The 24,222-nt window shown below is 37.3% G+C and overlaps 4 protein-coding genes across 5 annotated transcripts; 1 reads left to right on the top strand and 3 right to left on the bottom strand.

Annotated features, from left to right (window-relative positions):
• Nucleotides 1–1,483: 1,483 nt before the first annotated feature.
• On the bottom strand, nt 1,484–2,540 carry LOC141428615 (uncharacterized). Its single transcript, XM_074088616.1, has one exon. It carries the CDS (start codon nt 2,436–2,438, stop codon nt 1,623–1,625), a length of 816 nt encoding a protein of 271 aa, XP_073944717.1. The 5' UTR covers nt 2,439–2,540; the 3' UTR covers nt 1,484–1,622.
• Nucleotides 2,541–2,620: 80 nt separating this feature from the next.
• On the bottom strand, nt 2,621–3,306 carry LOC141428616 (uncharacterized). The gene has a single exon (XM_074088618.1). The coding sequence runs from the start codon at nt 3,304–3,306 to the stop codon at nt 2,662–2,664; it is 645 nt and encodes a 214-aa protein (XP_073944719.1). The 3' UTR covers nt 2,621–2,661.
• A 430-nt stretch (nt 3,307–3,736) lies between these two features.
• Nucleotides 3,737–16,456, top strand: LOC141428980 (uncharacterized). 2 transcript variants are annotated; one of them, XM_074089095.1, is made up of 8 exons: nt 3,737–3,893; nt 8,074–8,322; nt 8,533–8,616; nt 9,094–9,181; nt 10,364–10,419; nt 13,972–14,155; nt 15,009–15,126; nt 16,052–16,456. In XM_074089095.1, the coding sequence occupies exons 1-8, from the start codon at nt 3,797–3,799 to the stop codon at nt 16,247–16,249; spliced, it is 1,074 nt and encodes a 357-aa protein (XP_073945196.1). In that variant the 5' UTR covers nt 3,737–3,796; the 3' UTR covers nt 16,250–16,456. The 2 variants fall into 2 exon arrangements, with proteins under 2 accessions (XP_073945196.1, XP_073945195.1); XM_074089094.1 differs by having other exon boundaries at nt 13,969–14,155.
• Nucleotides 16,453–22,043, bottom strand: sta (stubarista 40S ribosomal protein SA). Its single transcript, XM_074089097.1, has 7 exons — nt 21,951–22,043; nt 21,661–21,788; nt 21,248–21,481; nt 19,010–19,174; nt 17,902–18,063; nt 17,395–17,565; nt 16,453–16,600 (listed from the first exon to the last, which is right to left on the bottom strand). Exons 2-7 carry the CDS (start codon nt 21,757–21,759, stop codon nt 16,496–16,498), a joined length of 936 nt encoding a protein of 311 aa, XP_073945198.1. The 5' UTR covers nt 21,760–21,788; nt 21,951–22,043; the 3' UTR covers nt 16,453–16,495.
• Between the last annotated feature and the right edge of the window lie 2,179 nt (nt 22,044–24,222).

Raw genomic sequence — 24,222 nt, 5'->3', positions numbered from 1 at the left:
GTTTTTGGGTGAGCTACGCGGCTTTATTTATAATTAGAATAATTTTGTGAATATTTTGCATTCGACCTGAAATTAATTATGGCAATTATGCGTTACGGGGCAATGAATGTCTGTGTTTTATCTAGATATAGATAATCACTAACAACATTGGCCTCTTTAGTTTACGGATTTTTCTCCGAACAAAACGGGACTATTATAAAACCCTATATGCTCAATTTTTAATGGTACGGTTTTAAGGTGTATTAAATATGATTGTATTCTAGACTTTGTTTTCTACGCGGCTAATAACAGACTTTGAAAGCCACGCATAAAAATACAGTGGCGCCATCTAGAAAGACAAAAAACGATAGCTTTCAAAGTCTGTTATTACGGGCGTGATGGCGTTTAGATAAAATCATATTTAATACACCTTAAAACATTTTGTAAAAATCTCAAGCATGCCACAGTTTGCATATCCGTTTTGTTCGAAATGGGAGGACAAAGGTTGGAAGACGTCTCAAAACACAGAAACATTTCCCGGAACGCATTTTGCTATAATTAATTTCAGTATTGTTTCACATTTATTCTATATAATAAACGCGTAGCTCACCGAATATGAGATTTGACATTTCGGAGACCTCACGCTACACTAGACAGAAACTTTTTATTATGGCAATTTGCGTTACGGGCAATGAATGTCTGTGTTTTGAGACAGTTTTGCATTTCGGAAACTGTCCTCCCTTTTTCTCCGAACAAAAGTGACTAACTGCAACACTGGTTGCTCGATATTTTTATGGTACGGTTTTAAGGTGTATTAAATATGATTGTATTCTAAACTTTGTTTTCGCGCCCGTAATAACAGACTTTGAAAGCCACGCATAAAAACCTCATGCAACAGTGGCGCCATCTAGAAAGACAAAAAACGATAGCCCTCATTATAATATCAATCGAGATGGCGTTTTATTAGCAATGAAAATGTCAATTGCAAACATTTTGTAAAAATCTCACATATTACATTGATATCGAACGATATGAGAATTGGAGTCGTCTCTATGCGACAGAAACTTTTCATTTAGCGCCATTTATGATGTTCAGTTTGTTTGTTACATTGATATCGAACGATATGAGAATTGGAGACGTCTCTACCTCTATACGACAGAAACTTTTTATTTAGCGCCATTTTTGATGTTCAGTTTGTTTGTTTTTTTATGGTTTTGTTTAAAATATGTGTGAAAGATAAAGCAGTGTAATGTAACTGTACATAATTAGGTACCTACGCATTAAAAAGTCATGAGGTGTTATACAGATCTAGTGAGTACAGTCCAGGGCAAAGATATCGACACGGCCAAAGTTACAAAAATATGTATACTTTTACGACTTTATGCACTTGACATTAAGGCCGTGTACTTATACATATTTTTGCAACTTTGGCAGTGTCGATATCTTTGCCCTTGACTGTACCTAATGCTTTTCATTAGAGGAGTGATTAAATAAAATTCACTGATATTTTCATACCGTTTAATAAACAAGTCACTTACAAACATTTTCTTATTTCTTACTATTATTTTCAGTCTTAAATTAAAAACAAAATAACATAATTCATATATCAAAGAAACTGGGTTTTAAAAAACATTCTAAAATAATTAGTATGTATTGTAGTTGTAACTGGGAGAGTAGGTAGGTGCTTGATACACTGGCTTAGTAGGAGTTACAGGATAACTATGGTTTGGTTGATGATAAGCTGATTTGTGATAAACCGACTGAGGACAATCCTCCTCCCAGAGCCACCACATAGTTATCAAGACTTCCAAATTTATTAACATCAAAGCAATCATTGGGATACTAAGCTTACTTAATACTGCTTTCAAACCACCTTTTGCAGTAAGAAGAGGCTTTATTATTCCATTTATAACAATATCTTTAAAACCTGTCAATTCCAGGCCTCCTGACCCAGATCCAGAGAGTAATCCGAGCACCAGCTCGATGAGGCCACCGACCTTGAACGCGGCTCTCGAAGCCACCGGCTTCGCTAGCAAATCTGATTTCAAAAGCGACAGCTTCGGTTGTGAGGCATATTCTTGCTCTTGTTGTCCAGGGGGATACTTCTCAGGTACCAATGGTCCGTTATGCGCCGATGATGGGTTGTCGTAGACAAGGGGACGTGAGTACGGGTTTCCATAGTCATCCCGTTCAGCAGCGCGGGATTCCTGATGATCGCCAGCTCTGCTCTCAGTCAACTGATTCAAGGCTTCTATGACTTCGTTTATTTCGGCGTTTATATTTTTAGAGACAGAAGATGTATCCATCTGCACTCTCGGTGGAGAAGGCTGCAGCTGCCTCACATTTCGCTGCTCTGGTAACTTCTGTGGCACTTTCACTGTTTTTGGACTTAGTTGATACAATAGCGGATTCGACTCGGGAAATGATATCCAACGGTTATCCGGTACGTAAGGACCCATTTCATACTGATACAAGATTTGGATCCGCAAGTGCACATAAGGTGCATTTAATAGAAATTGAAGTCACAAGCAATGCTACTGCCAGCTTCATCGTAATTAACTAAAGTTATTCACAGTGCATATTCAATCTTTATAACGAAAATTTGCAACTAGGCATATCTTGGCATTGAAATATCTAGGTTATGTTAACAAGAAACAGTGATTCATTTTTTTATTTTAACTGTCAGCTAATATTTATTCCGGAACCGCAATCCAGTGACATACATTGCGCAACCTTATCACCAGCTAAGACGCTAAGCAGCACCCTTGCTAGTGGAGCGTCTCCGTCAACATCGTTGATCAAGGAAAACGTAGCAGCCGCACCCAGGTGACTGGCCCAACCTGTCCGCGACGACCTTTGAATCACACAAGCAACCCTCTCCGAACAGTCCGTGATCATCCGAGACTTTTGACCCTTTTTCTTTTTCTTCTTAAAATACTTAATCATCTTTGACAGCATCGGCCAAAGTAACACCGCCTTGAAACCAACCTTGGCGAGCAGCATTACTGTAATTGGTAACAGCATCAATTTCCCGACTGCAACTTTAAGAAATACTATAACAGCGGCTGACATCATTATTTTGGCGGCACTTCCGAGAACACTTGCAAATGATGACAAAGAGTCTGACTTAGGGCACGACACATGATATGAATATCCTGGCTCGGAATAAGTCTTTCGTGTCTCGTCTGGGTAGTAGTTTGATGCACCAGTGAACAAGTCCATGAACGGTAGAGGCAATGCGTTTGTAGGTGCAGCCGGGCTCAAAGCTTGATTCTCTTGAGCTCCGACATGAACCGCAACAAAAAGAAGTCCTATTATGACAAACATAGCAAAAGAACTGTTCCGCTTCAAATACAGCATTTTACTTAAAACCTCTGCCATGAAATTTAAATTTCGAATTCCAAAATCCGTGAACAAACAATTATTATCCGTTTAACGGCATCAATGTCAGCCGGTCACTGTAAGTACCTAATTCGTTGAATTAATTTTTTAATGTCAATCTAAACTATGAATAAATTGGTTGACAAATTTTATTTAAAATTTTGTATATAGGTAAAACAAAAAAACCTAGTGATATACGTGATTCATTAAACATATTAATAAAACGTCTGGCTGATTGACTCCATTTCTCAAGCCTCACATTGTAGAATGAAAATATAAATTGGCGGGAATGTTGTAGAAAAGTTTTGACGTTTTCGTTACTGTGGTTCATGGATGAACATTTAATTTTCCGCAAGAATAGTTGTACCTTATTTTATCAATTGTTAGCATAGTTTCGTAACGAATATTGTATTATTTTGTAGTTGTACTGTTAGAGATGGCCGTATGTAAACGTAAAACCATATCTATAAATTTCGATAGAAGCGATGCATCATTTAAACACTATTTTGGTGCTTCTCGGCATCCTACAGTTGGTAAGTATTGAATTGAAAAATATTTTTCTTAGATAGGTATCTTAATAAGGTCTAAAGTGTATTAGTAAAAAAGTTAAAACGTATAATGTAATTTACCATAGAAAATAATACAGAATTTGACTCTACCATGTCGTAAAGCCGTTATTGTTCTCTACTACGTATCACTGGGGATGATACTATTTTCCTCAAGATACTTAATCGTCATGATGGTTCACTATTGATCTTTAACCGACGAGTACGACTACTCCAGAGTAAAGCATCTTAAAAGAGAGACTTATTACTTATTAATCATTAATCTTTAGCATGCATAAGTTAATCCATCCATACTAATATTATAAATGCGAAAGTGTGTGTTTGTGTGTATGTTTGTCCGTCTTTCACGACGAAACGGAGAGGCAGATCGACGTGATTTTTAGCATAGAGATAGTATGGACCCGAGAGTGACATAGGCTACTTTTTATCCCGAAAAAATGCACAGTTCCCGAGGGAACAGCGCGCGATACCCGAATTCCACGCGGGCGAAGCCGCGGGCAAAAGCTAGTAAATTTTATATTTCCATTTTTAGGGTTCCGTACACAAAGGGTGCCAACGGAACCCTATTACTGAGACTTGGCTGTCTGTATGTCCGTCTGTCTGTCACATGGCTCTATCTCTTGAGACGTAATAGTTAGTCATTTGAAATTTTCACAAATTATGTAGAACTGTGGCCACTTTAACAACAAATACTAAAAATATAATAAAATGAATATTTAAGGGGGGGCCCATACAACAAACGTGATTTTTTGCCGTTTTTTGCTTCATATTAATAATGGCAACAGGTAGACGCTTGAAATATTCCCAGAATATTTAGTTGGATAATCACTTTAAAAATAAATAATGAAATTAAAAATAAATATTTAAGGGGGGCTCCCATACAAAAAACTTGTTTTTTTGCCATTTTATGCTAATGAGTCCTACTCAGAGAACTTACCAGACTAGGTACATATAAGTACCTACCTTTTTAAAACTTGTAAACCAAAAGTTTAGCTCGCTTGCTTTAGTTTAATTATTATCTGAAGATTAAAAATTATATGGCAAAAATGCTATATTATTTTAAAAATTGTCTTCAAAAATTAGCGTGGGTAGGTATATCAATGACATTCTACTTTACCAAATTTAACTTTCAGTTTTAATTATTTTTGTTATTTTTATTTACGTTTGTCACGTGTACCTACTTGTTTCTTTATTTGTGTACCTAAAGTAAAAATTTACTTACATATACACATATCTCTACCTATCGGTAAAAAAAAATTGAATTGTAACATACATATTTTCAACTAATTATGCAATATCTAAAATCGGGAAGCGTATTTATAATAAATTGCAACATACTCCCCGCTGGCAAATACTGACGATAATATTTGGAGCACGCGGCCAGGCCAGCGCGACCGCTCGGTCAGCGGTTCGCCCTGACCCGCGCGCGTTGTCATCAAATAAACAAGCTGCTAAGAATGTTATGCGAGCTCCACTTGACAACCGCCATATTGCCGTCATAAATAATCTACACCTTTTAAAAAAAAACACAGTTCATCGGATACCGTAATGGGTTAAGACAGGGAGACCAAGAATTCTTTAATTAATGAAGTCGGCTAAAGTATCCGCCAACAGAAAGCCTATCATTAAAAAACTTTTTAACGAAAAATTAAACCGCCGAAAAAATTTAAAAGTATAAAATAATAATCCTTTTTTATTTAACCTTAATCTAGGTACCACTTTGAAGTCGGTGCCTCAGCACATGCCACGAGGAATAGAAGCCCATAGGTCCACTCCTGCAAAGTGGTACCTAGATTAAGGTTAAGTAAATAAAAAAAGGTTTATTATTTTTATTTAACGAATACAACATAACACAGAAAATAAACTTAAAACACATGAAATTAACAGTTAAAAAGAAGACAAAATGAACTAACCTAAGAAACCTTAACTAAATAAATATATTATATAAATGTTAATATAAAAATAAAAATTATAAAAAATATTTTTTGCTTTCAGTTTTTTCGGCGGTTATTTTTTTGTTAAAAAGTTTTTGTTGTTGTTTCTTTAAAAATAAAAAGTTTTTATTTTGTAATTTTTCCCACCCTTAGGGTAGATTTTTTTTCCAAATTATATGGGACCAACTTCGAGGTCTACTTACCCAATCCAATAAAAAAAGAATTATCAAAGTCGAACTACTCTGTAAAAACTTATGCGTGGTCATACATTACCTACAATCAGTGAGTGGTCAATCAATCAACCCCTGTTTTCCTACCCTTAGGGTCGCATTTTTGTTCCAAATTTATATGGGACCAACTTCAGGGTATACCCTTTCCAATAAAAAAAGAATTAACAAAATCGGACTACTCTGTAAAAAGTTTAGTGTATATACGCGTTGACTTGAGAACCTCCTCCGTTTTTTTTCGTCGGTTGAAAATATCTTGTGCATAAGTAAATCATACCTAACAGCGTATTAAAAAATAATAATCAAAAGAATATGTGGGCAACGGGAAAGATCCCGTAGAAACTTCCTTAATAAGACATGAAACATCGACATAATCCAGCAAAAGTTTCCATGTTCCCTGTCTTTTGTGAACGAACGACTTTCAAGCCGGTAAGAAGACAGCGCCCGAAACAATATTGTTATAAAACTTGTACTTGACTATAAGGCAGTAAAGTTATCGCCATCCCTCGGTTATTAAAGTGGAGCCCTAAGTACAGAATAAGGCATTTAGAATCTATTACAGTGTGGTCCTAGACTCGTAAACATGTAAGGCTAGGCATAATAGTAAAAGCCGCAAACGCTAATAATGTTTAGCGGTGCGTTGAAATTCACCGTACAGGCGTTGCGTACGTACTCGTACATATACAAAATGTAGCTATAAACTTGGTCAAACGAAAACGTCTGAATAATAATTTGACCCAAATTTGTTTGTAAAATAATAATTTATTAAAAGAATATTAAGGAAATACAAAATATCCCTATGGATATTAGCCATATGACTAAAACTACTATTAAATTAAAATAACTAAAACTTTAATTAAAAAAGAGAGGTGGGCCTTTGTAAAATAAGTACTAGGGTTAGTTTTTAATTTTGTTTTAAAATAATATAAATACTGGGTACGTAGAATAAAAATATAGCCAGAAGGCTTAAAATAATTAAATTGTCATCCAGGTTACTACAAATACCTACACTTTTAAGCTTAACGACTTGAACTTGCAGTGCTTATAGAATTGTAACTACTTACATTTTGTATTGATAAAGTAGCCTTTTCAAGAACGTTGACAAATATTTACATGAATTCCACCATGCGAAACATTACCTACTTACCTTAATTTTAATTCGAATGCTGCGCAGGCAAACAGCAAGTTAATTAATGTTATATACCTCCATAAAGATCTACATCTGAATAGCTTTTTTGCAATTAATTAGAATAAAATAAATAATGTCAATTCAGTCATCTGAACAGTTCGACTCGTTCGAGTTTGAATTAGAATATTAGCTACCTATATCCGTTTCGGCCCTAATTTGCGCGACCTACAAACCGAATGGTAGCGAGCGAGCGACTTAATATAATGCAATTGGAGCATGCTGCCACCTGCTTCTCTATGAATAATGATGCACATTTAGAAACTACAAATACTACCTAATGATGACACTGTAAATAAGCTCATATTTAACACGTAATGGGCCAAACAAGCGTTATGACTTTCTTTTTGATGTGATTCGTGATCCTTTTCTGTATATAATATCTATGTATTTTCTGTATATGTAGGTAGATAACAGATTTTATCTAAATGTTCTCGAGTACGTTTGTGAACCTTCGTCAAGGTCAAAATTATATATGCATTTACTTTAGTAGGTAAGTTACCTAATGATTGTATTGATATCCCACCCCGACATAACAATGCATTTAATTTGGTTGAACCTTTATCTACAGCTTGTCATGTCTGCTCTAGTTAGGCTGTGGCGAATCTAAGGTCACTGTGGCTTTTTTTACTCACGCTTTCTTTCCTCGTAATTATTGCGACACGCATTATCTGAGATGGACTCGGAATATTAGAGTGCGGCCAACCTTTCTGGCGGCACTCATTAAGCGTGAAAGCGTTTCAAACGAGAAGTAAATTACAGTGCTCAGGTAACCGTCCATTTGGCCCATATTTTCCCAGGAAAAGTTTACGAAAGGAACAAACCACGCAAAGCTCCGTCACCGACGTGGGAAATACGATCCGCCTATCCTTTGCGGCAAAACATCTGGGAATATCTAAATGAAGATAAGAGCGAAGAAAACTTTAACTGTAGTTCTAAAAGACGGACTAGAGGAACGTGTTGTAAACAAACGGACGGGCAGGGAAAAGCTGCGCCGAATAATAAGATGTGGCTCTTTTTATTTTTTGGCCTTGTTTGTTTTGTGTTAAGTAAGTATTTTCGCGAACCTATTTCTAACTTCATTCCCTTTAAATTAAGCCCGTAGAGACAAACTTGTAATCGCTTTTCTTGCCATCAAGTCATCTCTATATATAACCAAAATGCAACTAAGCCGTAACTATGTCAATTCATAACACCAAAATCACAAACAAGGTTCCTATATTACTGTAAAATAAAGGTCTTTATATTATTTGTTTTAGTCAGTTATTCAAGGCTGTCCGACTTCGTCCTACAATCGAAATTTATAACCAAAGTTGTTCCGAAAACAAGGTTAATCTCTCTGCGTAAGTACTCATGTAATACTCCTTAATTTATATTGTGACCGAGGTTACACATTAAATGTTTGGCAAATTGTAAAAACTCGTAGACAATCCTAGAAACATTAGCTACTAAATAATTTTAACGGATTTAGTTAACATGCAATTGAACTATATATTAATGAGGCAGAATACCTAAATCGTATGTCAAAATGACGATACTTACGGTAAAGTCCTAAATAAGTTACCTATCTACTTAGTTCAAATCAAGAACCTATACCTACTAATCAGCCGGTAAATATATTAAAAGCACAGTATTTAGGTAACGAGTTTTTAGGTAGCTTAGACCACCATCAAAGCTTAGGGCTGTTTCAATGTAGTGTTTATGCCGTCTCTGTCTATTCGTAGAGTCAGAGTTAGAATGGTAATTAATGTAATATTTAATACCTACGAATTTGTGTAGAAACTTACGAAGCAAATCATATTTTTTCATTACATTTCTAGTTTATTCGGAGCCATCAGTTGAGGAAGAATGCTGCCATGTGATGAAGAGTCTAGCTGCTTCACTGTTGCGAGCAGAACAAGCATTGAGGTTGGTGATAAACTTTAATCAATTAAGTAGATTAGATATTTACTCGCAATAAAGTCTCTACCATTGGTCGTCTACAGTATTTATTCGCCCTGATGAGAGACAAAAATCATAATCATCAACTTAAGTGAGGGTACCTCTTGCATGTTCATCTTTTCAACGTTAACAATATTAGGTATCTAATACATTTTCACCGCCCGGTCGATAAATTTAAGTATGAAGGTAAGCAGGTACATGAATTCGCACAAGATTTAACTTAACACATTACGAGGAAAATGCCTGGCGTGTGAATGACGACTTCTGTATTTGACGTCGATTTTATAAGAACTCATTCATAAACATAAATCGTTTCAAGTGAATACCGCCTAGACACTGATTGCACGCGTTTTATTAAATGTCAATAATTTCACTCAGTAAAGCTGATAAGCTTCAAACTTTCTGCTCTATAGCCATCGGAAGGATAAGAAGTAAAAGAGCGTTTCTGATAGTGCCTTATAATAACAACACCACAAGGGGGGTAGGTACTCCTAAATTCAATCTTTATATCATACAATCCCTCTTACTCTCCTATTAAATATTATTAGCATGAGCGAGACGGCACGATTGATCTTCGTAATAAGATAAGGCCAGTGTTCAAGTATTAGGTATGATCAGAGGACGTGATAACGGGCGCCACGGGCCCTTGCATTCATGATCTCTTTCTATAGTTGCCCTATCTATACCGTATGGCAGAAAGAAGTTGTGATTATATAAGAGTAAATACAGGGTGGAAAGTTGAGATGGGGCAGCAAGGGCAGCTACTAGATCCCTTGCTGCTACGCGAAAATGCTCTTAGGAGACAAGTAGGTATATTTATATTTTCATTATTATAACACCTCATATGGCACATTCAAAAGTTGTCAAATGTATACATATTGCAAAACTCTTTCTTGCACATAAAAACACATGAAAATAACAGAACACAGGATGTACAAGGGCGAACTTATCCCTTAACGGGGAAATGCCGCAGCTAACAATTGTTTTGCAAAATACCTATACCAAGATACAATAACAATCCGTTCTAATTTCATAAATGGATTCTGTGAAATACCTACCTTAACTACCTCTAATTAATTAGGTAGTGATAAACCATTGCGTGGATACCTACTGCGGACGTATTATTTCACAAAATTTGTTTGCCTACAGAAACACTCAGCGTATTCGACGGCTGATGCTAATATCGTCGGGGACATCGAAAACAGGTAACACCGGAATAAACACCATTTTAATTGGGGCATTCGGCCGCACCTATATTTCATTCACAAAGCGAAATGTTGTGTATTCGACTTGTTAATACAACCACAGCTCGGAAAATTATATAAAGCCCTCGGTAGGCACAAATGCGGTTGGTTGGCCATTAATTAATTAGTATTAAACAACTTCAACGCTCCAAACTTGGACCGGACATGTAGTCAGTGGCTCTTCAAATCCGATATTTTTTACAGTAAAAGTCTCTACCCATTACTATGACCGTAACAGCAACGTGCCAGGCAAAAATATATTCTTTGTGTATTCTGACACGTTCCTATTACGGTCATGGCATGATACGGTGTAATCGGTAGGGGTAGAGACCTTAAGTGTTAGGTATAAACATTTTTTGATTGAGTTAAATATGTACGTACCTATTCTTGATAATTATATCTAAGACCAGACCGGGAGGTGTGGATGTCAAGAGGAAAGACCTTTAGGTACGCAACAATAGGACACTTAGGGGCTGTTTCACCATCTATTGATTAGTGTTAACTAACGGTTAAATGTGATGCCTTCTCTATTTGTTTTGTTCGAATAGACGGCATCACATTTAACCGTCAGTTAACACTAATGAATGGATGGTTAAACAGCCCCTTACAGAGCTAGTAAAAAAAATATATAAGAAAATTATTTTCTAAAGATGTACAGACTTACTTAGAGTGCCGTAATTTTTCACCTTGCCGGGTGGCGAGAAAACAACGTGGAAGCTAGACAAATGTATTCAGTTGTGTCAGGGAAATTACTACTTAGGCACAAACAATACCTTTTGAAGAAACCAACACTTACACGTACAACTTGTACCCTACTAGTATAATATACAACGTGTTATTTTTGATTTCCGTTAACTTTAAGGGGACATTAAAAGATAATATACGCTGATATTTATGATATTTGATTATACGCTGTAAAACAATGTTACCTAATGGTTTTAATTTTTCATTATTTTTCTAAAGGCTGTGTAAAGTGCTTTTAATTCGCACACATTTATGAAAAGGCTATAAAAATGTTTTTTTTTTCATCTTTCCCATAATATGTGTGACATCATTGTCAAATATTGAAAATTAATATTAAAAAACCGGCCAAGAGCGTGTCGGACACGCCCAAAATAGGGTTCCGTAGCCATTACGAAAAAATTAAGTAATATTTTTCTGAGGATTTCGTATTTTATACGGAATCTTCCAAGTTTAGGTATATTTTATACCTTAGGCTGCTATTTATTCATAAACTACTAATATTTCTCAAGCAAACTTAGCCGTTATAGTTTTTCTTGAAAGTTTGATATACTTACTACCATCCTGAATTTTTCAAATTTTCCGATTATAATGAAAATTTGCACTTTAAATCACTGAATCGAAAAATCGTCTTAGCCAACCCCTAAAGGATGAGAAAAAAAAATCACCCCCCTTTACGTCTATGGGAGGTACCCTAAAAAAAAATTATTTTTATTTTTTATTGTACCATTTTATCGGCATAGTTTACAGCTTTCTAGCATTGATATTCCCTGAGTTTACATATATATCCGTGCAAAATTACAGCTTTCTAGCATTGATAGCAAAGAAGCGGACTTACAGACAGACAGACAGACATGGCGAAACTATAATGGTTCCGGTTTGGCATTTTGGCTCCGGAACCCTAAAACCACGGTGTAAATATGGTAGGTTAAGTAGAACACTTTATTGATGATTTACTAGAGCAATTAATAAAATAAGTAGGTGATTGTTGTACTTCAGTTAATAGCTAATCAGCATAAAGTTATAACAATAGCATTGTTTTGTAGGTCAACAGCATAACCTTAATTTAAAGTGCCTACTTTTCTTTTATTAATTTGAACCAGATATCGTGTGGAGGTAAAAGAATGATAATTTCAAAGTCCCTTTCTTATAAAAACTTTTATATTTATTTAACATCGCTCGGAGCTTTTATGTTATTCGGAGTCCTCAGAACGTTACGAGTCACAGATTTTACTCTTCGAACTTTTTATAATAATTCGAGGGAAAGACAAATAAAATTTACGAGAAAAGCTTTCACAAGTGCATCAGCGTTGTGTTTCGTTCAGCGATCTTTTTCTTCTAGCATACATTTTTACAACAATCGAACTTGCTTATGCAATTGGGGCCTCATTAGGTATGTACAGTCGCCATCAAATATTACGGAGTGGCCAAGAAGATCAAAAATATCAAGACATGAACACTTTAATAAAAAAAACCCGCCAAGAGCGTGTCGGACACGCCCAAAATCGGGTTCCGTAGCCATTACGAAAAAAATAAGTAATATTTTTCTAAGGATTTTGTATTTTATACGGAATCTTCCAAGTTTAGGTATATTTTATACCTTAGGCTGCTATTTACTACTAATAATTCTCAAGCAAACTTAGCCGTTATAAATTTCCTTGAAAGTTTGATATACTTACAACCATTCTGATTTTTTTTTTAATTTTTCCACCCACCGGTTTAGATTTTAGAGGGGGGACGCTCGATTTTAATGAAAATGTGCACTTTAAAGTTTAATATTTTGCGAACAAATCACTGAATCGAAAAATCGTTTTAGCAACCCCCTAACGATTTTAAAAGACCTATCCAACGATACCCCACACTACAAGGTTGGATGAAAAAAAAACACCCCCACTTTACGTCTATGGGCTACACTAAAAAAATTTTTTTTTGAAATTTGTATTGTACCATTTTGTCGGCATAGTTTACATACATATTCGTGCAAAATTACAGCTTTCTAGCATTGATAGTCCCTGAGCAAAGCCGCGGACGGACAAACAGACAGTCAGACAGACATGGAGAAACAAGGATTCCGTTTTTGCCATTTTGGCTCCGGAACCCTAAAATGAGTGCATGTTCAGATATTTCTGACAACCTTGGCCGGTCCGAATATCTGATGGCGACTGTACTAGGCAACGGAAGCAGCACACCTCAAAACAGATCGTTTCCTCCGTATCTTATGTCATACATACGTTGGTACATACATATACAGTCGAGCTTCTACGCCGTTAACAATAAAGTCGTGTTCAGATATTTTCATCAAATTTTTGCTCACAAGTTTATGAACTCGACTGTACCTACCTTTAATGACTTAACCAACTTGGGAACGCTTCTCAACCCCCGAAATTGACATTTCGAGGATTTTGGAAACGGCTCTATTGATTTCGATGATATTTGCGATCTAGCTTGATTCCTATCTTTGGGAAAACACTTAGGTATACCTAGCGGTTTAGCAATTTAGCATGAGCGAAGATCAGTCGATCGGTCATGAAAACATATGTAGGTATGTGTCGCGTCTGTAACCTAACCATGTAAAAAGTGCTGTCGCAGGGAATGTGATGATGATGAAAGATGATATAGGTTTAGTTCATTAGGTATCAATATTATTATTTGATTGAGTCTCAGTAAATTAATAGGTGATTATTAATTTAATTCGTTCCAATCTTAGTCTCATTAAACTACCAGTAAGTACATAACAACGTAACCCTAACTTATCTCTTTTTATCTCAGCAGCTTCGAGTTCGCCGTACGAAAGAGATTATATAGGAGATGCAACGGTAATGAGGGGCACGGACACTAAGGAATGGGGTGGGCGCGTTGCCCTGTGGGGGATACTACCATTGTGGCGCGCCAGCCCTCCCCCTAGCACCGTGCTTGCTTTACGAAAACCTGTGCCATCTGACTGTTGGCCTTTTAGGTAGGATTTCATCTTGTCAAGATTGACTAAAAATAATAGGTATCTACTCGTATAAGAATAAGTTTTTTTTATCCCAAAATTCGAAACAAGAAAAAAATATAATGAAACGGGACGTAAACAAGATATAAATAAAAAGTTGTAGTGTTGATAGACGCAAAAAGCCATACTCAGCGTGTGTATTTACAGTTGTGTGTAATCTACAGGGCCCTGTTTCTCAAAGCTTACGTCTAATAATTATTCATGTTTTGTCTCGTAACTTGAATGAGAAAATGAAACAAAAACACTAATATTAGGTTTTAGACTAATATGCTTCGAGAAACAGGGCACAGGTAACATTTAAAAAAATTGCCGATAAGGCCATAATGAACCATTTACACGAGGTCAGTTAAATCGTGTCAGTAGTCTTATTTTGCAGAGCCGCGGGGCTAACAAGTTATAAGTGTTTAATCGAGCGCCGCATTGTATCTAATGTTACTGGCACGATTCTACAAGCCTCCTGTAAATGATTCATAAAACTAGATGCATATTTAGTTATTTACAAACGGCCGCATGCAACATGGGTGTTTGGCAGATGGATGGACATGCGTGTATAGGGGATAGATGGGGCCATACGCAACGTGGTCGAACATTAAAAAAAACTAAACAAAATTAACTTCGCACTCAGAGATGCCACTACGAACCTGACTTGCTCGGAGAAAAATTAAGTACCTAATATCAGTAGGAAGTGGCTTTTTCGTTAAAATGTGTATGGAATGTAGACTAATAAATGTTTACTTTTAAGTGACAATTTAACGTCTATAAGTAGCTAGTCCCAGAGTGCAGAATCGAATAAGGTTTTTTTTTTTTATTTCAGCGGTTCCCGTGGAGAAATGATCATAAGACTAGAACAGCCAACAAAAGTGCGATGCATCAGCATAGAACATGTGCGTCCCGATACTGCGAAAAGTGCCCCTAAGGACTTCATACTTTATGTAAGCAAAATTAATAAGCAAATGATTGATGTAATCAATTGCAATAGCCAATAATCACCTGTCGCCTATCTGAAGTCTACTTCAGACAGACTTATGCCTTACACGAGCAAACAGGCGAGACAGAAAAATGTTTCTCGGCCGAGACAGTGATGTAAGCGAAGAACTGTTCACACATGTTTTGAAATTAGGACAGTCGGTACAGTTCAAAAATAGGGCGCGCAGCGACGTGACGGCCGAGTGGCGAGACAGTGCACGTTCAGACCTGCCGAGTGAGCGAGCGAGACAGTGCGGGGAAGGACACTCGGCCTAGTAGATTGAACGGGAGCCGAGCTACTGTCTCGCCGCTTCGTTCGGCCGAGCACTCGGCGCTAGGTTTATACGCACCTAGTACTCGCCCGAGAGCCCTGTCTCACCCGTATACTCGGTACGTGCGATCAAGGCATAAGAGCGCTTTTGTCACGCGACTGTAGCGCTTCTAAGTCGCGCTGCAGTAGCGCGACTCGTATCCCACACATATTTAAGTAGCGCAGCTGCAGCGCGCAGGCAGATACATTGAAGCGCGGCTGTCGCTAGCGACGGCGTCGCGACTTGGCCGCGCTACATATAATGTGAAGGAATTCGCTGTGCAGCGCTTCAGTCACGCGACAAAAACGCCTATAATCGACTTCTTTAGTCGATTACAAAGATATCTATTTATTTTTGCTCCTAATTACAATGCGGTGCCAAAATATATTTGTGCAATAGAGAAAAATCTGTAACTTCTTTAAAAAATACTTCCTCTCATAACTAGACCTCGGTCTTGGCCTCAAAAAATACAATTTCATATTATTTAACTAGCCTTTAGCCGTTTAGCCACGCATATATACACAACTTCCGCACGTAATTTGGTAAGATTTCTTTGGTCTCTCATTCATTCAATTCTCAGGGCATTGAAGAAAACGGAACATGGACGAAATCAATAGAAGCAGAATACAAGAACTATGGACCCGCGAAACAATTTTTCAAATTGATGCCGAATAATGCTACATCGCAAAGATTTGTTTTAAGAATTCTTACCAACCAGGGCAATCTAAAATACACTTGTGTTTATAGAGTTCATATGTATAAAAATGTAGAGTCCTGATAAAAACGATATTTTTAACGCCCTTTTAGCCATAATTAGTGGCTTTCCCATTAGCTGGTAACTCACTGGACAAGCCGCCACCCATAGCTGCTAATTTTGGTGCATTTTTTGAACTCTGAGCGTAACATAATATCGCCTTAAATGGCAGCCTCGAGCGAGACACTGCTGATATTCCACTTATAATTAAAATAAAACAAATGAAGTACCATTTTCCATTTATTTGTCTAACCGATGGAAACGTGTCGTTTAGGACGCGGTCCAGTCTTGGCCGGATCCACCCCAAGACGGAGTCGGGGCGGGCTGGGCGGGCGCGGGAGCACCGGAGGCGGCAGAGCCCCACTCGTCTTGTACCTGTTGGAAATTATTTTTTTCTTAATATCGAATTTTAAGTAAAAACCGAACAATAAGACACAAGAACAACAAGAGTATAATCAGCTGTAGATTAATTAAATTCATTCACACTGGGACAATCTGCACTGTGGCTTTGTGGGAAGTAAAATCCAAACTCTATAATTCTGAGAGCAAACCTGTGCAGTAGTGGCACGATAATCACTGGAGACAATTATATGCATTGAAAGTAAATCATGAATCTCTAGTGCAGTGGTGGGCAAACTTTATTCATGGGGGGCCAGAGAATTGCAGATATTTTAGAGGAGGGCCAGGATTACACCAATCTATTTTATACTGTTTTTATGATTTTGCCAAATAATATAATGAAATACTGTAGGACGACCAAAATAATAATTATCGCGGGCCATATAGGTTAGTACTATATATTCACTTCGAAAGAACGTCGGCGGGCCGGATTAATTCGGAGTTTTGACCCGCGGGCCGTACTTTGCCCATCACTGCTCTAGTGGATTGTGGATCTCTCAGAAAATGTTTAACAGAATTGTCATTAAGATTTTGGTGCTTCACTATTAACTGTATCACACTGAGACAGTTACGCGGCAATTACACTGAGTCGGTCGCCGCATGCTGCATGTCGGCGTGACTGATATGTATAAACATAACAGTCTCTGAGCTTACCCGCGGACAGACGGACAGACATGGCGAAACTAAAAGGGTTCCTAGTTGACTACGGAACCCTAAAAAGAAGTTCACCTATTCCAAGTGCTTCAGAAAAAAGTGAAATATAAACTGACCTGAGCAGCCCAGTCTTCCTGCGCGGGCGCGGCGCCGAAGGCAGGCGCGGCGGCACCGGCGGCCGTGGCGGCGGGAGCGGCGTCGTCGGCCCAAGAGGTCACGGGCTCGACGGGCTCGATCCAATCTTCGTGAACGGGAGCTGCCACCTCAGGCTTAGCAGCAACCACAGCCTAGAAATGAGAAAACAAGGTATTTAAATAACCCTCCTTCGGGCAATCGGGTAATGATGAGATGACCTTTCATATATGTAAAAAAAACTGCATTGTAAGTCAGTCTCAAATTGTTGGTGCTAATTTTACTTAAAAAAAGATATAACCTTAAATTTTGAATGGATCCATTATTTACATGAATCACCATCAATGATTTTATTAAATTAACAAAACAACTAAGAAAAAAGTCCCAACACAAAACTTGTAGACCAAAATAACATTGGTTACAATAACTACTGGCTTTATGAAATGTCGCTGTCCCTTCGAAAGTTACAAAAACATTTTGCAACATCTCACCTGTTCCTTAGCCTGTTGCTCTTCCTTCTCGCTTTCTTCGGGATCTCTGTAGAAGAACAGGTCAACCACAACGTCCCAGCGGGTGTCGCGGGAAAGGGCTCCGCGCAGGCGCAGCACCTCGCGAGCGAGCAACCACCACATCAGACCAATGCTGTGGGAAGACTGTAAAAAAAAAACATTATAGTTAAGTTAGTTAACTAAGTTACTTGCTAGTTATTCACTAGGTAAACTTGGTTGCTTAGTAAATTAGTCCAAGCTCAGAGGCGGCTTTAACTATGGAGCAGGATGTGGGTTGCACACGGGCGCAGCGTTGTTAGGGGCGCCGGGCGCGACACTTTGTACCTATTCCGCTTTGACCGTGCGCTAAATGGGCTAGAAACGCCTCTGGTCCAGCTTGATGTATTTACTTGGTGTTCAAAATACAAAATATACTATCTATGGCAGGCAGAATCTCACTTTGATGCACTGTTCAGAAACAAAGCTAGGGTGGGTGTTAGTTTATATTTTATACTAGCTTTTGCTCGCGGCTTCGCCCGCGTGGAATTCGGTTATCGCGCGCTGTTCCCTTGGGAATTGTGCATTTTTCCGGGGTAAAAAGTAGCCTATGTTACTCTCTGGCCCATAAACTATCTCTATGCAAAAAATCACGTCGATCCGTCGCTCCGTTTCGATGGACAAACATACACACACACACGCACGCGCACGCGCACGCGCACGCACGCACGCACGCACGCACTCACGCACGCTCGCACGCACGCACGCACGCACGCACGCACTTTCGCATTTATTATATTAGTATGTGGTAGTAGGTGGATGAATGCATATTTATACCACACTAGGTGTTGCATGCAAATCAATCAGTCAGTGATTCATTTACCTCTATCCAGCGGGATCTATGCATTTTATGGGATAAACCTATCCTGTACTTCCCAGGGACTTAAACTATCTCCATACCAAATTCCATCAAAATCAGTTCAGCAGTTTAAGCATGAAGACTGGATATACAGACAGTATGGAAGGATGTTGCGACCATTCTACTCACTGCAACTCCTAGCAACCATCATAGTCACATTTTAGGATAGCATGAACTGTTATTTCATTTTCTTACCTTTGTGTTGCATGGAATAGCAATATCAACAAATCGGAGTGGAGAGTCAGTGTTGCAGAAAGCAATGACTGGAATGTTGACATAAGAAGCCTCAGTGATAGGCTGGTGGTCCTGAGCGGGGTCCAAGACAATCAGGAGACGGGGCTCACGGAAAGCAGCTTGGATCTGTTAAAAAATATTAACTTTAGTGCACAAGACTAAATTGTGTTCACATGTTAATTTTTTCAATGTGAATATCAGCAAAACTTTAATCATGGCCTGCAAATGCAGTCAGTGGTTCCTTAGTTAAATTATCATCATTTTAAGTATTTTTATGAAAAAAATGCAGTCAGTGGTTCCTTAGTTAAATTATCATCATTTTTAAGTATTTTTATAAAAAAAATGCAGTCAGTGGTTCCTTAGTTAAATTATCATCATTTTAGTATTTTATTTAAAAAATGCAGTCAGTGGTTCCTTAGTTAAATTATCATCATTTTAAGTATTTTTATGAAAAAAAATGTAATCTGTTTTGTTTATATAACTAAACATCAGAGTTTTCATCGCACGGTAAGATGTTAGCGAGCCATAGAGTTGGCATCAGCAATAAAATCCAACTCCTATTCATACTCATACTTACTCATTTATTTAATTCTAAAATGCCTTTATAGTGATTGTCATCAATATGTGATTCAAATTATAAATAAAATTATTTTTCTATTAGATTACAAACTCATAGCTTCAAATATTTTAACATACAACTATACAAACTCTGATAGGTACACAAATAACATCACTGTGTGCGATAGACCTAATGTTAAATACTGACCAATTACGATTACATAGTAGGTATGTGTCATTTGTCATTCACTGACAATACATTATTTGACTACTTTTTATATATTTTATAAATTAAAACTTTACAATGCCTGTTATCGAATAGAGAAACAATCTTGAAGCTACCTTTACAAATAACAACGTTTAAAGGTTTTAAATCCAAGATTAAACAGAGAAAGACATACTGGCATGTGACGTCACACGCAAGTAGCACCGTACTTCCTGCATAGAGAAGAGCGTTTGAGAAAGAGACAGGTATATAGATTTTTCGAAAAATCACAATTAATTAAATTTTTGACCAATTTTAGTTTTCTCTTCACCAAACACTGTCTGCATATCTATATTTTCATATTAATATATAAAACATGGCAAATTCAGTTGTCATATATGGTATTCTAGTAGACATATCTAGCAGTTATGTATATCAGGGCCCAATTGCATAACAAATTACAAGCAAATAGTATTAGTGAATTTCAATACAAAATCGCTAATAGCTTGTAATTTGTTATGCAATTGGGCCCAGGCTGTAATTTTATTAGTATTTGATGATGTTAATCTGGTTCTTATAGCCTGCGCCAAACTTCTACCTCTCTCTGAAGATGCAGCATGCAGGTGTACAGTCAGTAACATTTTAATATAATCCTACAATATTATAAAATGGGAAAGTTTGTATGTTTGTTATTGTATATAATAATAATTTAAGTGTATTAATTATTTTTCATTAGTGATTGACAACATGTAACTGATAACAGGTAAGTAACTATCATATCATATTTCACTAGGCTTACTTATCATATTTTAAAACCTAAAAATTAAGCAGGATAAATTAATAACACGGAAGAAAACTTTAATCCGTGATTAATAAGAACAATTAATAACGTCACAATGAACAATAAAAATAAAAACTGGCTTCAGTGCAAGGGAGAGCGTAAAATTTGTAGTGTGGTGTATATAACTGAGGCTCCTCATGAGGCTGACATAATCACATTTGGTGTACTAAAGCCTCGTTAAAATAATAGAAAAAAAAAAACTGTTCACTGATGAAGGCGCGCTGCTCCACATTTTATAATTGTAGTTTTAAACTTATTAGTACAACAAGGTCTATGTGTGCATAGCTCAGTGTCCTCAGTCACAAGCGTACCAGCAGTCACGCACACTGAGACTAAGATAACATGTAAGTATGAGGTTTACTCATGCACATTGATAATTAACTGTGGAGGGGCACACCTTCGAGAGTGAACAGATACCACAGCTGGCGCTGGCATGCATGTCATTCATTTGCTTTTCCTGTCCTAGCCATTAAATTACATCAATAAGACCCAACAAGTGACTCCCAAAGTTTCAAGTTTTTAAATCACTAAATGGGAAGAATATACTGTTTCGAAATACAGCTTGCAGGTTAGCGTAGTAATATCTTAAACAAACCTGATTGGTGAAGGCACCAGGAGTGAATCGTCCAGCAATAGGTGTGGCGCCAGTGTGCGCTGCGAACTTCAGCACTGCACGCTGTCCAAAAGGACGCGACGAAATAACGAACACATCAGCAGGGTTCTCAATAGCAACTACGGCACGAGCAGCCAACACCAACTTCTCCCAAGTGCGACGCAGGTTAATCACATGGGTACCGTCAGCACGACGCTTGTACACATAGGTTTCCATCTGAAAGTGAGAAGAATGTAAGTTGTGGTAGGCGGTTGACATGTCAATTAGTTAAATATGTTGACATCAGTTGGGAGAATTATTCGTCAATATGCATCAGACAATATATGGAACGGATTCTTGACTCATCATAGTAAAATGAAAAACAGGCAAAAGTTAGGTTATGATTCCGCTATTACCTGGAAATGTACGTTGTCAGCCCCAAGATGGGTCGTTGCCGCCAACATCTTGGTGACATCCTCCTCGTTGAGGGCCAAAATGTCTAATCCTCCCGACATCGTTGCGTTTATTAGAGTTACGACTAAACCTGTGGAAAGACAAAATACAATTCAGCCAAATATCTATAAGAAAATACCGAAATAATATGATCATTCACTTTTTAGAGTTGTATGTCGTAAATATTACACACATTTTGCTAACTTGTTCCTATGATTCCCAAATAATTCAAGATTTATAGAATTTAACTTACGCGTGTAATGCCACTGGGAGCGAAATGGACTTAAAAGAACTGTCAAAGTTGACAGCAAGATAAACAATTCTATTACGGTCCGTAATTTACACGTAGAAAATTTCTACTCCACCTTTAATTTCGCTGCGCGTTTTGTATAATTTGGACTTGGGCCACATACATACTATTACATACATTGGTCTTTTCACGTTGGTCTGGTCACACTCAGTCCGAGCTTTTGTCGTGAAATAGCTCGATCGATGTATCGATAAAACAAAACTTCTTTTTCTTCAAATAAAATAAAATTGTATTTTAAAATCCCACCAAAAATATACAAAAGCCAAGATTCTCAACGCAATGAGGGCTATCGTTTTTTGTCTCACTAGATGGCGCACTGTAGCGTGAGGTTTTTAAGTATGGCTTTTAAAGTCTGTTATTACGGGCGTGGAAACAAAGTTTAGATTAAAATCATATTTAATACACCTTAAAACCGTACCATAAAAATATCGAGCATGCCACAGTGTTGCATAGTCCCCGTTTTGTTCGGAAAAAAGGGAGGACAAAGGTTTCTGAAAGACAAAACTGTGTCAAAACACAGACATTCACTGTAACGCATATTTGCCGTAATTAATTTCAGATATTGCAAAATATTCACTAAATTATTCCAATTATAAATAAACCCGCGTAGCTCACCCAAAAACTATGAGATTTGACATTTCGGAGACCTCACGCTACACTAGCGCCTCTAGTGGCGAATTCATACGCGATAGCCCTCATTGTTCTACCATAAAAGTTGTAAAATTTAACGCAAAATCATATTAGCTATTATGATATCTATAAAAGCATTTGTTCAAAGAATTTGATAATAACTTGCAGTTGTATGTGCAACAAATTCTATGGGTACCTTAAGTTTTCTTGGTTTTTTTTTTTTTTTTTTTTTTATTTGACTGGATGGCAAACGAGCAAATGGGATGGTCCAAATTATATTTTTATTGATAGTAGACTTATAATGTAGCTCACTCCTGTAGATAGATATATTTTTTCACTTGCCGTTTTTTCGTAAAATAAATTTAAACTTTATTTCCGCAAACTACATGTTTCATGAGATTAATAGGTTTTGTACCTTGGTCCGTTAGATTTAAAAAAAAGATGTCGGTTTGAATTATTGACAGCTGTCAAATGTCGCCGTATGTACGTACGTGTGTGCCGACCTCTTTTTTTAAATCAAACGGACCAAGGTACAAAACCTTTTAATCTCACGAACATGAAACGTGTGGTTTGCGGAAATAAGTTTCAATTTATTTTTCCAAAAAATACGGCAAGTGAAAAAAATATCTTTCTATAGGAGTGAGCTATATTATAAGCCTACTATCGATAAAAAATATAATATGGACCATCCCAGAAAACGTAAGGTACCCAGTTTAAATTTACTTCGTAATCGAAACAGTAATATTATTAATAATAATAGTTTAACAATTAGGGTGCTTTGCTGCGCAATATCAAGTCAATGTAGTTATTATCAATGATTGACACGGACGGTGCAACACCGCGGGATTCTGCGTAAAAATCATAAAATATCAAAAATGTATTCTTCATTTGCAAGAATACAGCTTCCTAAGAGTAACAGGAAGAGATATTACAGTTTTTTTTATATACCTATGTAATTATAATCCCGTGAACATGTTCGAAAAAATAATTCTATCGAGCCTTATAATATATTTAATTTATGTATGTAGGACTTCAGCCAGTTACAGATTGATGTCCTTGTGAAACTAAAAAAAAATTTAATCTTCTTCCTTCCTATATTCACTTGCTAAGTTACAGGGAGCAAAAGTGTCGTGGTATCGCTTCTAGAAAAGAAAAAGGATGATAATAACCATTCTCGACTTGGCTGAGGCACAGCTCCCTGATATGAAGCCACCTTTATGAATTAAATTATTTACCATAGACCTTTTTACAAAATTACAAAACCACATTTAACCTCTTAGGTACTTTGTATTTCTGAGATCCTTTAACTAGGTACTGATTAAATACAAGTATTTAGTTTCGGAGTGTTCTCAGCTTGCGAGCCGGCGAGCGAGAGACGTCAAATCGGAAAACATCATGGCGGCCGCCCGCGCATAGTGCGGTGCGGCTTCCGGCTAGGGATGAGCCGTGCTAACATTAGAGTTCGCCTACAATCGCCACACAAAATCGACTTATGGGAGGCAAGGTAAATACTTAAGCCAATGCAGTGCAGTGGCGTAGCGTGGGGTATGAGGCAGTATCAGACGCCCGGGGCGGAAGAAAATTT

Source organism: Choristoneura fumiferana, chromosome 6 (genome assembly GCF_025370935.1).
Source record: "Choristoneura fumiferana chromosome 6, NRCan_CFum_1, whole genome shotgun sequence".
NCBI classification, from domain to species: Eukaryota; Metazoa; Arthropoda; class Insecta; order Lepidoptera; family Tortricidae; genus Choristoneura; species Choristoneura fumiferana.
This window is presented reverse-complemented; position numbering and strand designations above follow the sequence as displayed.

What these genes read in the sequence shown, in the direction of transcription:
- LOC141428615 (XM_074088616.1), bottom strand. Translation starts at nt 2,438, where the DNA reads ATGGGTCCTTACGTACCGGATAACCGTTGGATATCATTTCCCGAGTCG.
- sta (XM_074089097.1), bottom strand. Translation starts at nt 21,759, where the DNA reads ATGTCGGGAGGATTAGACATTTTGGCCCTCAACGAGGAGGATGTCACC. An exon ending in AGCAACAGGCTAAGGAACAG is followed by an intron (nt 17,566 to 17,901) that starts GTGAGATGTTGC and finishes TCTCATTTCTAG; the next exon opens with GCTGTGGTTGCTGCTAAGCC. An exon ending in AGGAAGACTGGGCTGCTCAG is followed by an intron (nt 16,601 to 17,394) that starts GTCAGTTTATAT and finishes AATTTCCAACAG; the next exon opens with GTACAAGACGAGTGGGGCTC.
- LOC141428616 (XM_074088618.1), bottom strand. Translation starts at nt 3,306, where the DNA reads ATGTTTGTCATAATAGGACTTCTTTTTGTTGCGGTTCATGTCGGAGCT.
- LOC141428980 (XM_074089094.1), top strand. Translation starts at nt 3,797, where the DNA reads ATGGCCGTATGTAAACGTAAAACCATATCTATAAATTTCGATAGAAGC. An exon ending in TTCTCGGCATCCTACAGTTG is followed by an intron (nt 3,894 to 8,073) that starts GTAAGTATTGAA and finishes ATATTTTCCCAG; the next exon opens with GAAAAGTTTACGAAAGGAAC. An exon ending in CTAAGGACTTCATACTTTAT is followed by an intron (nt 15,127 to 16,051) that starts GTAAGCAAAATT and finishes TTCAATTCTCAG; the next exon opens with GGCATTGAAGAAAACGGAAC.